This window comes from Hippopotamus amphibius, chromosome 5, assembly GCF_030028045.1.
Source record: "Hippopotamus amphibius kiboko isolate mHipAmp2 chromosome 5, mHipAmp2.hap2, whole genome shotgun sequence".
NCBI lineage: Eukaryota > Metazoa > Chordata > Mammalia > Artiodactyla > Hippopotamidae > Hippopotamus > Hippopotamus amphibius.
The window spans coordinates 31,329,196-31,345,143 of record NC_080190.1 but is presented as its reverse complement, the minus strand read 5'-3'; the positions used below and the strand labels follow the sequence as shown (position 1 = coordinate 31,345,143).

At 50.6% G+C, this 15,948-nt stretch overlaps 1 protein-coding gene across 3 annotated transcripts in view; it reads right to left on the bottom strand.

Annotated features, from left to right (window-relative positions):
* PYROXD2 (pyridine nucleotide-disulphide oxidoreductase domain 2) overlaps positions 1–15,875 on the bottom strand; it is a 37,481-nt gene extending 21,606 nt beyond the window's left edge. The window contains exons 1-5 of one of the 3 annotated variants that reach the window (XM_057737260.1): positions 14,023–14,304; positions 9,407–9,426; positions 6,345–6,438; positions 6,190–6,263; positions 973–1,128 (exon numbers count right to left, since the gene is read on the bottom strand). In XM_057737260.1, coding sequence (XP_057593243.1) covers positions 973–1,128; positions 6,190–6,263; positions 6,345–6,438; positions 9,407–9,426; positions 14,023–14,149 — 471 coding nt within the window. In that variant the 5' untranslated portion in view covers positions 14,150–14,304. Of the gene's footprint in view, positions 1–972; positions 1,129–6,189; positions 6,264–6,344; positions 6,439–9,406; positions 9,427–14,022; positions 14,305–15,762 lie in introns of those variants that run through there. The other 2 variants (XM_057737259.1, XM_057737261.1) reach the window with 2 other exon arrangements.
* Positions 15,876–15,948: the final 73 nt, after the last annotated feature.

Here is a 15,948-nt window from a genome sequence, read left to right as displayed (position 1 = left end):
CACTTTTCTTTTTTTTTTTTTAAATAAGCAAAGCTCTCCAGGTGACCTGATCGTCAGCCAGTGTTTGGAAACCACTGGTTGAAGAGAGATGCTGTGTCTGTGGTTTTCTTGGTTTTACCCAAGACTAGCTTAACACAGCAAAAAGCAACATACATGGATTGGTTAACCCAGGTTCTTCTTATAAAAATGTCTCCACCAAGATATGAGTTAATGCTATGCCTTCAGCTTGTATCTAGTCTTGGTACAAAAAATGGCCGTTCAAAGAACGTTTTTACATCTGTAAAACCAATCACACCAGGCTGGTTACAATCAATGACTCATCTAGACAAAGCTACCCAGCAAATTCCTCACAGTGCAATCCCAAGGGAAAAAATGTGGCTTCTCCATCAGATGTGTGTGCTCCCTTTCACAAGACCTGCTCGCCATCATAGACATATGCTTGCCTTGGGCTGCCGGGGGATGATGCCAAAATAAGTGAATATTTATTACAGCTCTCCTGTCCTAAATTCTTGGTCCTTTTTGTTCTATCCTTAACTGTCTCTGATCCTCCCTTCATCTTTCTTTTTGGTCTTTATGTACTTTAATATTGATAATCACTTGGTATTCTGCCTGAAAGCAGGAGAGGTAGAAAGCACATGCACATACACAGCATAAGAACATATCAGTGGATTCTCTTTTGAAATTCAGCAGGCGGAGGCCACCTGAACAGTGGTCTCATGATGAACACACACAGGTTTGAGGGTCCCCAGTGTCCACTGGTCTTAACCACTGTCCTCTGCCCCTTCTCTCTGCAGTGCCCAAGATCAAAGGCTGGCACAGACTGGAGTCCTCCTAGGGCAGATGAGGTGGCCTGTCCACACCCCTGTGGCCTCTGACAACCTGCTCTAGCACAACTCCAACCAGGCTCATTTTTTTTCAAGAGCAGCTGCTAGGCTGAGATGGAGGAGATCAGTCACTGGTCACTTTCCCTACCTGGGCATCCTTCCGTGAGAACTGGGCGATCTGCTTCTGGTTTTCTGCCATGTCTGTGCCCAGCAGAAGGGACCTGGGCACCTTGCTCTCTGTGCCCTCTTCCAGCATAGGTGTGAATGAGTACGGGTTTCGAAGATGAAGCCTCAGCCCGTGTTTCTACAGAACATAGATAGCACAGGTAACATCTGAAGGGATCTGCCCGTGAGCTTTCTCTGATTGTGTTTGTGTGACCATTTAGGTGCCTGCATGCAGGTTCCCGAAGCATGTGGTCCTGGTTCCTATTTTTGATATGTGTATAAAAAGCCCTCTTGCCCAGGCACCCTATGGTAGACCATACCATACCACGCCACGCCACACCACGCCACACCACACCACACATAGCACACCACGGCATGCTACCTGGTGCCAGGGACTGCACTAGGGTTTACAATGGTTACCTCACAACAGCTCTGTAAGTATATCATCCTCATTGTATAAATGTAACAGCAGAGGCTCAGAGAAGCAAAGTAACTTGTACAAGGTCACACTGGGAGGTGGGTCCAGGTTTCGAAACCACATCCCGGCAACTCCAAAGCCCTGGCTCTCAACGCTAGTCTTTAACTGCTCCCATTTCAGAAATAAATAATTAAAACTGAGAATGACACTATAAAGCCACAGTTATGTGAAAATCCATACTTACAAGGTAGATAAATTATTCACATCAAAATAACACTTTTATTTACTTTGCAGACTCATTTACTCCAGGGTCACTTTAAATGGAAGTTCCCTTGATGCATTTAAAATATGATTTGATTTACAAATATTTGACTAGCACACAGAACTTTCCAAGATCACATTTACTTCTTCAAAGAAGGTGGAAATAAAACAAAAAGGGCCCGTGCTACCCCCACAAATAAGACTAACTGTTCCTGCTAGAGACTTCTTTTTTCTTAAACCACTTTATTGAGGTATGATTGACATACAAACAGCTGTACATATTTAATGTATGCAACTTGATGAATTTGGCCTCTAGAGACTTCTTCCCCCAGATTCTTGGTCTGCTCCCTCACCTCTTTGAGGTCTTTGCTCACAGGTCACCTGAGTAGCAAGCCCCCACTTCCACCCCCATCCCCTACTCCCTCTCCCTGCTTTATTTTTTTCCAAAGCACTTGTCACCACCTGGCCAATTACATACTTAGTTTCTCTGTCTCCCCAGGTAGAATGTAAGCTCTGTGAACTCAGAGGCAGGGGCTCTTTTGCTCAGTGCTGTATTGGCAACATCCAAACACAGCATCTAAATAGCATATTCTGTTGACTGAATAACAGAATGCAGTGTTGCAGACAGGGTACCATCCCAGAGGACAGAAATGAGATCTGTGAGCAGAAGTTTTAGGAAAACATGAGGAAACCAAAAGAGATTTTTCCAATAATTACAGTGGAAGTTTCCCCAGACCACAGACATTCCAGGTGGAGATCACGTGGCAGGATCTCCAGGCTGAGCAGGCTGGGAGACCCGCAGGATCCTTTCTAACGCTAAAAGGGGGAATTTCTTTGATTCCAAACTGGAGGAACTTCCAGCTTGGTTCCCCTTGAAACAGTGAACTCTTTACCACCCAGGAAGCATGTATACTTCCTCTGTGTCTCTCACCCTTGGCAACCCATCCATCACCAAGTCTCACAGCTCAGCCTCCAGACCTCGTCCACATCTCCCCATCCCCCTGCCCTGCCTCAGCCTGAGCCATCACCTCGTGAGCCACCCTGCAACCACGGCTGCTTCCATCGCAATCCACGCCATCCAGTGGTGGACTGGCCTCTCATCAAGTCGCAAATCTCATCACTCCACTTCTCAATTCAGCACCTCTACTCTCTCCCTTGTGCTCAGGATAAAGCGCAGGCCCTTCCTCACAGCCCTCGATGCCCCATCTCCTCTGGCCGCGCCCCTCTCCCACACCATCTGCTGTCCCTCCGCCCGGCGCTGTCTGCGGGGGCCATGTGACCTTCCTTCCCCTTGGGCCTGTCCACCTGCACTTCCCTCTGACTGGAATGCTCTCTGCTCAGATGTCCACAGGCCTGGTGATTTCTTGGCATTCGAATGCTAGCTCATTTTTTCCTGGTGATCAGTCCAGGACCTCCAATCCCTCACTGTCACGTTGCCTTATTTTCCCTTTTTAGGGGGCACTTACCTCCATCTGATGTTCTCTCACTAAGAGCAGAAGCCTTGCCCCTCTTCCTCCCACTGTCTCCCCACATGCCTCTCCCAGGGCCTGGCACAGGGCAGGTGCTCAGAAACATCTGCTGAATGAATGAATCAATAACCCCCTGCCCCCTTCAAAGGGGACCCACGAGGATCCCAAGGGCTGTTTCGAGTCTAACAAACCATGATTAATTTATTTGTCTGACTCCAGCATTTCTCTCATGGAGGGAGCCATGGTTACTCTTGATGGTTTTGATGATGTGGTATCAGAATACAAAGGGGATCCCCCTTAGATTTGTTCAGATCACCCAGTTTCCCTCTTGTAAAAACCAAAACGCTTCCTCTGATTTACCCATGGGATTTCTCAGCATGTACAGCCGTCCTGGGTGGAAATTGCTGGGAAGGGACAAGCTGTGTGTGAGGGACTAGAGAAACGGGAGATCTAAGGGGTGTGGCTCTCAGAGGTGTGCTCTGGGGTCCTCCTGCCTCAGAATCATTGGCTCCCGGGCCCCACCACAGTCCCTCAGAATCATCCTTCGTTCCCCTGAGCAAGAACCACCTTTCCACCAGTTTCCCAGGTTGTTCTGAGGGACCTGAAAATTCGAGAGCCCTGTCTTAGAGAGATTCCCGAGGAAAGCAGGATGGGGTTGGGACCCAGAAGATCAGGGCAGGAGGGGAGGGAGGACAAGGGGGTGCCACGTGAATGAGGTCAAGGCTGGTCCAGGAGAGCTGGGGCAGGCAGCTGCTGGCTGACACAGGATGACAAACACCCCCTCCCCTCCGCCACGTACACCAGGGCGAAAGCTTTGCCCTCCTTGTCTGGATCCCATGACTCACCATAGGGCCACTGAAAAGCAAGCTTACTATCCAGGTGGGTAGAACTGGGAGATGATCTCATCGACAGCTGTGGAAACTGAGACCTGGAAAACGGGCCCAGGGAGGCCCCAAGTAGGTGGGGGAGCCATCCTCTGGCTCAAGGAGGGCTCAGTCTAATTGGGTACAGGCCCACAGTGGGAAGATCTGATAGGCAGTAGCAGGCCACGGGTCCTTCTGGCCTCAGTTTTCTCAACTGCCAAATGGGCATAATATTGGGTTGGCCAAAAAGTTTCCTTGGGTTTTTCTGTAACATCTTATGGAAGAACAGAACGAACTTTTTGGCCAACCCAATAATAATAATAACAATGCTGACAGTTGCCCAGCCCTGACCATGCCTCAGGAACAGTGCTAATGATTAGCAAACACCAACCACTACAATAGCCTTACGAGGCAGGTACTATAACATCCCCATCTTACAGACGAGGAAGATGAGCGCCACCAGGCTAAGTCATGCAGCTGGTACCGGCAGAGCAGGGATTCAAAGCCGACCCGTTAGATCTGGGGTCTGCAATCTCAGCCCCGCGCTCTATCGTGGCCAGAGCTGCAGGGAGAGCTTACGTCTGTGACCAGGTCCACTGCCATCGGCAACGTGCTCGGAGCTGCATGAGGCTGAGCAGGGTGGCTGTCAAGATGCCCACGTCACGGCGGCGGCGCATCACAGAACAAAGAGCAGGAGTCAGACTGGGCTCAGGTTCTCAGTCACTTCCTAGTGTGTGAACTGAATCCCGCGAACCTCAGCTCCCTCACCATAAAATGGGGACACTACCTGTTCTTGCCTCACAGATGAGGACCAATTGACAGAGCATTAAAGCTCATAGCCCAAGATGTGACACTGGTAAAATAAGTGCTCTTTATTACTCCTAGAAAGTTTAGTTGCCCTCCTATAGATGCCTTCTGAGTTGCCAATGTCCTGTTAAAATAAGGCACCCGCACTCCAGATGGGATTAGCTCTGTGCGCCATGCAGCAGGACTGCTTCACCCCTTGATCTGAGCACTATTCTCCTATTAATGCAGCCCAAGGTCAGGGGTCAAAGGATATAGTCAATGCACTTGTAAGTTGCTAGTTAAAGGAACCCTATGATACATACCATTTTCAAATGAGTAACTTTTTTTTTTAAATAAAGAGAATAATTAAGTGAAATTTTCTATTCTGTGATCTTCAGCTGTCATAAGTTAGATTTTTCAAAAGGAGGGTCTACCCCCATCCTCTCCCCTGGTACTCACCACTGTAAATAACTGGTGTGTCTGAAAATTGTCTTCAGTTATAGTCTGGTTTGGACTGAAGTCCAGAGACCCATTCCCAGGCCTTGGCAGGGTTTCATCCAGTCCTGGCTGGTGACAGGTGTGTACACACGCACACGCTCTCTCTCTCTCAGGGGCTCAAAGAATAATTTCTTTAATGGGTGACACTGGATTAATGTCTTATTAATTTCAAACTTAGGGCAAAGTTGGTACTGAAGTGCTGTCAGTGTCATATACAGATGGCACAGGGACCCTTTCTCTGAGTGGTGGGTGACAGAGGCACCGAGCAGGTAAGCTAAGTGGGCTCCTAGAATTCATGAGTGAGTCTGTCAAAGAGCCAGTGAGGGGTGAAAGGAATCTGAAAGGACGGGGGGCAAGGCTGTGGACCAAGATGAGGCTAAGAGGAGTCGACCAGGGCAGACTGAGTTCTCAGGATGCCCTCAAAATGGCCCAGGAGCCCAAAGAGGTGAAAGTCCCTGAGTCCAACTTCCTGCTCAAGCTGCCGAGGACGGTGACAGGCTCTCAGGTGCAATGAGGGCAGAAATCAGCTCAGGTCCTAAGGCAGCTTTGCAAACTCAGATGCTCAAGGGTCCTAGCAGGTTTCCTATGGGGGCTAACAGGACCCTGGGAAGTGATGGGCCAAAGCAGAACTGGGACCGAATCCATGCAAAGGGCCAGCGGGTACAGCACGTAGGAACATGGACCTGCTGTTGGCAAAGCTTGTTCTTTGAGAGGTTTGATTTGTGTGTGAAATTTCTTGATCTTTAAGACACTGGGTGGGCCAGACGAAGCCCATCTGTGGGCAGGCACCAAGGAGACCACGGGAGACAGACACACCTTGGGAAGGAAAAATAGCAACTGCCCACTTCCCCAGCCCCCAAGCCATCGAGCAGGCGGACACACCCCCCCCCACACACACGCTCTACCTTCAGCTCCAGTTCAGTGTAAATCTGCGGTCGTAGCAGGCTGAGGAGGTAGGATGCTCTGGAGAACTTAAACCCTGAAAATCAATCGGATGAAGACAGTCACCAGTGGTCACCCGTGCTCACCCCCACACCCCTCACCCACCTCTTCGGCTCACCTGGGAATATCTCCTCGGTGACAGCCGCACCCCCGATCACGTGGCGTCTCTCAAAGACCGCTGTGTTCACCCCCAGTCTCTGCAGGTACGCCGCCTGGGGTGGGGCACACAGGGCCCTCCCTTTACCCTTGGGGGCTGACCCGCAGTCTCAGCACCACAGGGCTGGCTCAAACTGTTCCTGCCTCTGAGATGCCCTTTCTTTTGCCCCCTCCCCCCACCCTTCCTTAAATTTCCACCTCCTCAGATGTCCTCTAAGACCTGACATGAGTGTCCCTGCGCCTCCACTTTCCAGTCCAAGGTGACTTTCCCTCCTGCAAGGTCTGGTGCCTCTGTGAACTCAGCCCATCTCCTGTGGGGGAGGGGGTAGCAAACCTCACCCTCCTCACGAGCCCGAGGCAGGCAGCACGGTGAGCTTGCCTTGTGGGTGCTTCGCCAGACAGCCCAGGTCCCACTCCCCTTTCTCTTTTCCTGCTGGGGCGGCCTCAGTACCTAACCCATCCGGCCTTAGCTTCCTCATGTGCAAAGACGGGGCTGATGATAGTAGCACCCACTTTGCCTGCTTCATGGGGTTTCTGTGAGAATTCTCTGAGCTGGTCTCTAGAAGGGGTCCCTGGCACATGGGACATGCTCATTCAATGAAGCGATGATTACAGCACAGCCTTATTTGGGGAACAAATGATGTGGGGGCAGGGAATTAATTTTTCTCTAGCACTTAGTGGAAAATCAATAAATATTGGTTGAACTGAACTAGTCCTGAGTCTACAGACCCAAAATGCTGGTGCTCCCACCACCACTACCACCACCAAGGTGACAACAGGATGGCGTAGCTCAGAAGGCAGACTTTTAAAAAAGTTCACTTGGCGCCTACAACGTGCCAGGCACTGTGTGAGCGTCATTTCATACAAGCTACCCTAGATGTAGGCACTGTGATTCTCCCCATTTCACAGAGGAGGAAACTGAGGCTCAGTGAGGCTAAGCGCTCAGGATCATGGAACTGAGGAGTAGAGGTGCTGGGAACTGAACCCAGGCGGACTGGACCCAGAATCTACGCTCCTGACACATTCTAATGAGAAAGGAGAAAGAGCAGCCCGACGTGACATTTGGAAGCTGGCCTGGCCCTCAGAGGTAAGCCCTGTTTCTCCCATTAGACGTGAACAATCTCACAGTGATGACCGCAGGCAGGGGTAGTCTGAGACCGTGACAAAATGGGACAGAGAGAGTCCACTTCACAACTGTGTCGAAGCCCAAACGAGGCAAGGGCTTTGGGCCACCGCGAAATACCAAACGCCCCCTCTCTCGGCCAAGATGAGTGGTGCTGCGTGTGCGCCCGCTAGTCTCCGCACCCCACCCCCACCCCACACACGTGGTTTACTGGGATGCCCGCCCACAGGGCCACCCCGCTTTCTGACAGTATCCAATCTAAGGCCAACCCCTACGTCCTTAGGCTCTCCTGAAATCATCCACCTGAAGTGCACACCCTAGAGTAAGTTCTTCCTACACCCTCTTATCCTGGGATGCCCCACGGTGCCCCATGGTCACCATTTGTGTAAGGCCTTAAGCGCCCGGCCCTCAGGGCACATCATCTATTCCCTTCACCTCAATCAATTCTCATTTTACACATGGCTCAGAGAGATGAACTGACTCACCCTAACCTTCATAAGATGGAAAGTGGCAGGGCTGGGAGACAAACCCATGTATGTACTAATACAAAATCACCCATCAACAAATGAATGGATACAGAAGATGTGGCATATATATACAATGGAATATTACCCAGCTATAAAAAGGGATGAGATGGAGCTATATGTCATGAGGTGGATAGACCTAGAGTCTGTCATACAGAGTGAAGTAAGTCAGAAAGAGAAAGACAGATATTGTATGCTAACTCACATATACGGAATCTAAAAATGGTATTGATGAACTCAGTGACAGGAACAAGGATGCAGATGCAGAGAATGGACTTGAGAACTTGAGGTTTGGGGGGGCGGGGGGTGAAGGGGAAGCTGAGATGAAGTGAGAGAGTAGCACAGACATATATATACTACCAACTGTAAAACAGATAGCCAGTGGGAAGGTGTTGTATAACAAAGGGAGTCCAACTCGAGGATGGAAGATGCCTTAGAGGACTGGGGTGGGGAGGGTGGGGGGGACTCGAGGGAGGGAGGGAATACGGGGATATGTGTATAAAAACAGATGACTGAACTTGGTGTACCCCCCCAAAAATAATAAATAAATAAATAAATAAAAAATACAAAATCAATGTTTTAAATTACTGATGAGTTGAGTTAAATAATACCCCTCGTGAGATGTTCAAGTAAAACTGCTATGTCAGGGAAGGTAATAAGATTTAACACAGGTCTCCTGGCTCCCCACATCGCTGAGCCCCCGCATTGATTTCTAGAGCGGCCACTGCCTTGGGAAGATGCGCCACGTTCGTTGCGTGGCCTGAACGCCTCCAGCCACACACTATGGCCTCCTAGGGGTACACGGACTCCTGTCTGAGAAGCACAGCCTTAGGGTAACCCTGGCCCGGCTCAGCTTGGGATCCAGAAGCCACCTGTGCTGGGGCAGGGTCCTGCTTCCTCTGCGAGATCGGCTTCCTCGCTCTCTCCAGTGCACATGCTGGACCACGTGTAGCTGCTGTGTCCCCTAGGTTGGTACCTGGCCTAGACCTAGTTGGGGAACACAGGGCCTGTACGTAAGGACAACCCACCATCTGACGTCAAAGGTCTCCCAGCCCCAACTGCCTGACCCCCAGGCTCTAACCTGCATCCCAGGCTATGCCTGTTAACACACTTTCCCAGCTATTTATTACCTCACTTTTGAAAGGGCATGGGGGAAACCTATGAGCATTAAGGAGAGGAGAGGCAAGGGAGCCCCCGATATCCTCCCTGGCCACTGTGGATGTCCACTCGAGCCAGCTGCTGGTCAGCACCAGGGCAAGGGCACGAGCTGGCCTTTCCTTCTCCCCTGCGGCCCTCATCCTGCCGGCTTCCTCACACTCCTGCTGAGAGCCACACCCCCAGGGGCCAGTGAAGTGGAACAGAGTGGGAGGGACTCACAGCCACCAGCCCGTTGTGTCCTGCAACGAGACAGAGGAGCGGGGAGGAGAGCAACCGTGATCGGTGGGCAGACAGACACATGCCTTGAGGGGTGTGGCCGCCCCCCCCTTTACCCCATGCCCACGAAGATCCTGGAGAGGTGGCAGCACTTGGGGGACCCCCTCAGCCGTACCCGGATGTTGGGATAGCATCTAGCTTGATGCCGTAAGACACCCGGTCTTTGACGAGTCAGAAAACCCTGGTTTTTGCCCTGAAGTGAAAAAAGTCCTGTCACCCTGGCTTGGCCAGTGGCTTGTGCTGGAGTGGGGACGAGGAGAAATCCACAGTCATCAGATGAAAGCTATCCCAACAAAGCCTCGCACTGCTGGGCTTCTCGCACTTGGGGATGAGCAGGTGACTGTCAGAGGGAGTGTCACAGTTGACTCAGCAGGGAAGAGAGGGAGGCATGGCTGATGCCGGACATCCCTGGCTGGCATGGAATCACCAGCCGCCCAGGTGAGTGCTGGTCTGTGGACGCTGCTGCCGAGCATGGCTTGCTTTGCCCAAGCGTGGCTCCCCACAGTGGGCATCTTTGTTAGCTCTGTGTTCCCCCAGTAAAACAGAAAAAGCTCAAAATGAATTAAACACATACAGCTTCGACCTGTTCTAGAGTGTGCTTCAGGGGTGCCAGGTGATTGGGCAGATTTGTCTATTATAAAGTTTGTTTCCAAAAATGTTAGGCAGGCTGGAGCCTTGAAACTTGGCTTGGGATCCTATGTTCCACACCAAGCCCACTGTAGCAAGTGCCTCGCCAGCTCGGAGAAGCTTCAGGATCACTTGAGAACTCATGCCAACACTGATTACCCGACCCCCCCTCCAGAATCTACTCAGCAGGTTGGGGGCGGGGACCAGGACGAACTTCTGATGCAGGTGGTCTCAGACCTACAGGCTGAGCACTGGGGCCCTGGCGTCGGGGCCTCCCCTTTCCTCACTCTCAGGATAAAATGCAGCAGCTGGAGAAGCCCTCGTTGGGCAGACGACAGGCGCCATTTGTTTTCAGGGAGGGGGCCAGGCCTCCCCTGGGACACATGGCACAAGCTTCTCCTTGGTGATGGAAAGTCACTCTGAGTCTTCAAAGATGCAGGAAGATAACTATGTTCTCTGAGCACCAACTTGAACTCAGCGTTGATGCCAATAAAAGGCTCATCCATTAAACTGACGAACATCCACAACCAGGAGGCAGCAATGACCCACATGATGGGTTTCTCATGGCTGAGCTGACTTTGTTTTACATTTTCCACATAGAGACCCCCAGAATTTTCAAGGTCACTGAGCCAATTTCTCATCCATTAAAGGAATCTCTGAAACAGAGTTTTCTAAACCTCTTTGACCATGATCCACAGGAAGAAATGCATTTTACTCTGTGACCCGGCACACTCCCCACATACAAATGCATTTCACAGACACAAAAGTTTCATGCACTAATATTAAATCATCATGTGGTAGGCATGTGATGATCTATTTGATTATATTTCATTTAAAAATGCTGGTTGAGGACTTCCCTGGTGGCACAATGGTTAAAAATCTGCCTGCCAATGCAGGGGACATGGGTTCAAGCCCTGGGCCGGGAAGATCCCACATGCTGCGGAGCGACTAAGCCCGTGCACCACAACTACTGAGCTTGCGCTCTACAGTCCACAAGCCATAATTACTGAAGCCCGTGTGCCACAAGAGAAGCCACCGCAACGAGAAGCCCATGCACCGCAATGAAGAGTAGCCCCTGCGTGCTGCAACTAGAGAAAGCCCGCACAGCAACAAAGACCCAACACAGCCAATAAATAAATAAACAAATTTATATTAAAAAAAGAAAATGGAGACCATTTGTTTAAAAAAATTAAAAATAAAAATGCTGGTTGATATGATGAACAGGAATCATGAACAGATTGCAACCTGAAATTTGGAAAGCCCTGCTCTCAAATACATATAACAAATTAAAGGCAGACTGTCCTGGGCTCATCCTGGCTTCTGCCATCTTCTCATGTGTAAAACAGAGGGGCTGCCAGACCTGCAGTGTTGCAGGGAGAATAACCAGTAATAGAATAACCAGTAATATATGTAAAGTACCTGTTCCTTAGCAGACCCATAATAAAAGGTAGCGGTCTTTTAATCAGTGCTGATCATAAATCCTGGAAAACTAATAGAGGCTTCCAGGCAACAGGGTCTTGTTTAATCATCACATGTAAGCTCACAAATGCACAAACAGACCTCAAATGGCAAAGGGTGAGGATCCAACAGCCCAAGTTCCTCTGCCTTCCACCACTCCCCCACCCCGAGACCTGGCTGAGCCTTCCTGCGGCTTCTGGTGACCTCTACTTTCCCCTTGAATGAGTCTTAAGCTGCAGGCTCAGCTAATCTCCAGGACCGACCCAGGGTTCCTTAGCCAGCAGGCGTGGCGGGGCTCTGGAGAGAAGCTGCTCTGAACGCACGTTCTCAAATATGGAGGCTGCAGCTGCCATCAGATCCACTCCAAGTGTTGGTTAGATGTGCTGACCTCCTCAGAATCCTAATCACGAGGCAGGGAGCCCAGGAACTGCGTATTAACAAGTTCCTTGGGTCCTTCTTAGGCATATTTAGTCAAATGACTAAATCAGGGTCCTCCTGAAGGTGGTTCCTAGGTTACTCCTGTGACTTCAGGGAGCAGAGATAATGCTTACATCAGAAGATGCCGCTGTGTGTTCCTCACTCGGGCTGGAAATGCCTTCAAATCAGGCTCCCCGCTATGCTTCGCGATCAGAGAAGCAACACTGAAGAAAAACTCAGGCCTGAGACCTACACACTTGTGAGCAATTCACCCATGTATCTGGGGACCTACGACCTGCCCTCTCTGCCAAGAGACAGCAGGTGTGGGCTGTCACCAAGGGCAGGAAGAGTGGGAGGCACTTCCATTGACTGAGCCCCGTCAGTGGGGCCTGGAGCGGGAGTCCTCCAACCCTGGAAGTTGGTGAGACAGTTGTCAAACACAGGCCCCAGTAAAAAATTAAATTACACAAACTTATAATGAAATAACTGGATTAAAAACAAAGGTAATAAATACTCAAAGCTGTTACTTCCTAATTATTTCATCATGCTTTCCTGTTGTCTATGCTTTCACTGTTATATTTACCTCCTTGGACTTGCATGGCGGCCATGCTACATGATGCTCGGCTGCATCTTGCCCAAATTCACCTTTGGTGACATTGTATTAGTAATTTTGAAAAAGGCCACAGTGGGAGTGTTCACACTATGGAAATCCACAAACATTACACACCAGGGCTTGAGTTACTATTTTTTTGGTTGTTACACTTAAAGTGATGGAGAAAACGCTAATAACGCCTATTAAACTTAACGGCAGTTGTGTCTGTAGCTGTTACGTTGTGAAACGGTACAAAAAATTGAGGAATTGTTCTTACAGAGTTCGAAAAATATTATCTGATTGAGCAAAGTCATTCCCATCATTGAAGGAGGAGTGAAGTTCAGAGAAATTTTTGTTTCACTTTCTTTCCACTCTTTAAAGTAAATAAAAATATCAAATGACATTCCTCTTGGAACTATTTTCACTTGTCAAATTGCAACCATAGGTTGGTTATTGAGTTCGGCAAAAGTCACAGCAACTTGGTAAGAATGGATTGGCTACCTGGAATTTAAAGTATTGTATATTTTATCTGCAAAACTGTTTGCTGCACTTCTTTTAATTCAGTATTTATAACAAATTTACGGACGGGTATACGTGCACACATCTTCCCCTGGAGAGGTGACTGGTGAACATTTACACGACTGCTCTTTGTAGGGGTGAAAATGAAGAAACGCCAAACAGGGACGCAGCTTTAAAGCCGTGTGATGAGCATGTCTTTCCAGGCCTGTCATCGCCTCTCTATACAGACCCAGCTGGAAATAATATCAGAAGCTGAAATGTGAGGCTCTGTGTGAGCGGGAATCAGAGGCCCCAAGGAAAGGCAGCCTGGTCCTGGCCCACAGCCTCACACGCTCCGGTGGAATCAGATGTCCTGCAGCCTGGGGCTCAGCAAAGCGTAGCATGGTCACTGCACTTGGTTCCCCATGTGCCCAGGTGGGCAAGGCAATGGGGCCGTCACCCTCTGCGCACAGGCAGGAGGGATCTCTGGGACTTGTTTCTATTTTTTCCTAACCCCCCTTTATGGAGAGACTTCAGTGCCCTCAGGGTGGTTCAGTGGTCAGAACTCAGGGCACGCGGGGCGGCTGGATTTCACAGGCCTGTTGTCCCAGGGCACCATAACGCTTTCCAAGAACATGGCAGCAACTAGCTAACTTCACAGGAGAAACATGGAAACCCCTGCATTCACCTAGTCCTCCCTGGTCATTCTAGATGGGAAGACTCAACCCCAGAGAGGGCAAGAATCTGCCCCAGGCCACACAGCAAGTTGACAGCAGAGCCAGCCCCAGAACCCGGGCACCTGCTCACAGACAGGTGGGTTTTCCACACCAGCACCTGCTCTCACCCCAACTCCTGGCCAGCTTGTGGCAGAATAGAGGGAGGGGAGGAAAGGGATTAGAAAGGGCTCCTCCAGGTTTCTAAGTAGGGCTGCCCTCTGGCCCCTCAGCTCCGGCCCAGCCCGCTTTACCTGCTCCTATCACCACCGCATCGTACTCAGGCTTCAGGCATCCCCTGGTGTCTGAGTGAGCTCGTCTCCAAGCAGGGCGGGGAGAGGCACCCACCACCCTGCAGAGCCCTCGGCTATATGCAGCCATTTCTGCCCAGGGCCAGGCCAGGAATCTGCTTGCAAGCAGCTTTCTGTGCCTCTCCAGGCAGGGGGAGGAGCAGGGAGAAATCAGGAAGAGAGGAGGAGCTGCAGCCCAGCTGCTGTACTTGGCCCTGGGCCATGACTAAACAGGGGACGCTGAGCTGCCCGAGGCCCGGCCCGTCCACACAGGGCAGAGTCTCAGGAGGTCTCCTGGTAACTGGACAGAAGTCGCGCACCTCCAAACCTCTGGAGAGTAATCACTCTGCTGCTAACTCTCTAGGGCTCCGGTGTGCCAGGCACTGTGCTGACCACAGTCATGCAGCCCCGCATGTGAGCCCCAGGCGAGGGGCACTGAGCTTGGAGAGAGCGAGCGCGTGACAGAGAGAGCGCGTGCGCAATGTGTGTTCCAAAGGCCTGTCTCCTCCCCTATGCTGCCCTGCTTCTCATTAAGGAATTAACTGTTCAGGATGAGTTGGGGGTGGGAATCCAAGTAAAGGGAGGGACTCGGATCAGACTCTGCTCCAACCTCCCGTTCTTTGGGCTTGTAGGGGAGTAAGTGCTCTATGCCCACAGCAGGCTCGGGGACCCGCTGACTGAAGGCCTCTGGGGCAGCCCCTCAGCATCGCCATGACCAGGGCCTCAGCAACACTGCAGGGGGGCCCATCTGCCCCTGGAACCCCCAGGGAGCCAAGTGTCCTCACCCAAATGCTTAAAGGCCATCCACTTCACAGGCTGCCGCAAAGCCAGAAGGTTTGGGGGTCAGTTCAGTCCTCTCTGATTCTTGGGGTTCACCTTTTTCTTTTGAAGGCCTGAACACTTCTGTGTTTTGGTACCTTTCCCATTTTCCAAGAACCCCCAAGAGTAGAGACCACACCTGTAAACACCTTCAGCTAAGTGCTTGCTCTCCTTCGGCCTGTCCTGAGTCAGGAGCCCCTTTGCTCCCTGCCCACTGGTTAGGCTGCTCCCCGTATAGGAAAAAAGCACCTTAGGGGCTGCAAGTTTCTGTACTGCTCTGACATCTGTCAGTGTTCTAGAAACCTGCTATTATTAGAAGTGCACCTAAAAATTAGGAAAATATGTGGAAAGTTGCCTCTGGGTAAGAGGGACTTCTGGGGACACTTCTACTCTCGATTAAGACACCTCTCCACGTGTCACGGAAAGTTTACACCGCGTGTGTCTCTGCTAAAATCCCAGTCAGGAAATTCTCTCCAGTGTTATTTATAATATTGAGAAACTAGGGACTGGTTAAACTAGACATGTCCCATCATGGAGCTGCTAAAAGTTAAGGGGAAGTATCAGGTGACAGGAGTGAGGCCCCTTAACAGCAGCGGGCCTTTGCGGCAGGGAAGGGCTAAGCTGGACTCCATGCTGGATGCTTCTTTGACTTTAATCTTTGCTTTTCGTGGCTTTAATCATTCACAACGCCCTGCCTCAGGGAACCCGACCCGCCTGTGAAATTAACACATCCCTTCCTCAAGGCTAGTTATTGCAGGAGCCACTCACTCTCTGATTCTATAAAAGAAACTGGCATCCAGACCCTGATAAGATGGTTTTCTGGAGACACTAGTCTGCCACCTTCTTGGGTCTGTTGGGTTTTCCAAATAAAGGTGTATTCCTCACCTCAACCTCTTGTCTCCGAGTCATGGGCCTGTCACGTGGCGAGCTTGGACTCGGTAACACTTCTAGACTTAGTTTTTCCCTTTCAGCTCTTCTGTGTTTTCCACGACCACGTCATAATTCCCACCCATAAAGTCAGGACGTGAAGGAGGAAGGCAGTCCCAGCCACCTTGTGACTCTGTCCCTCAC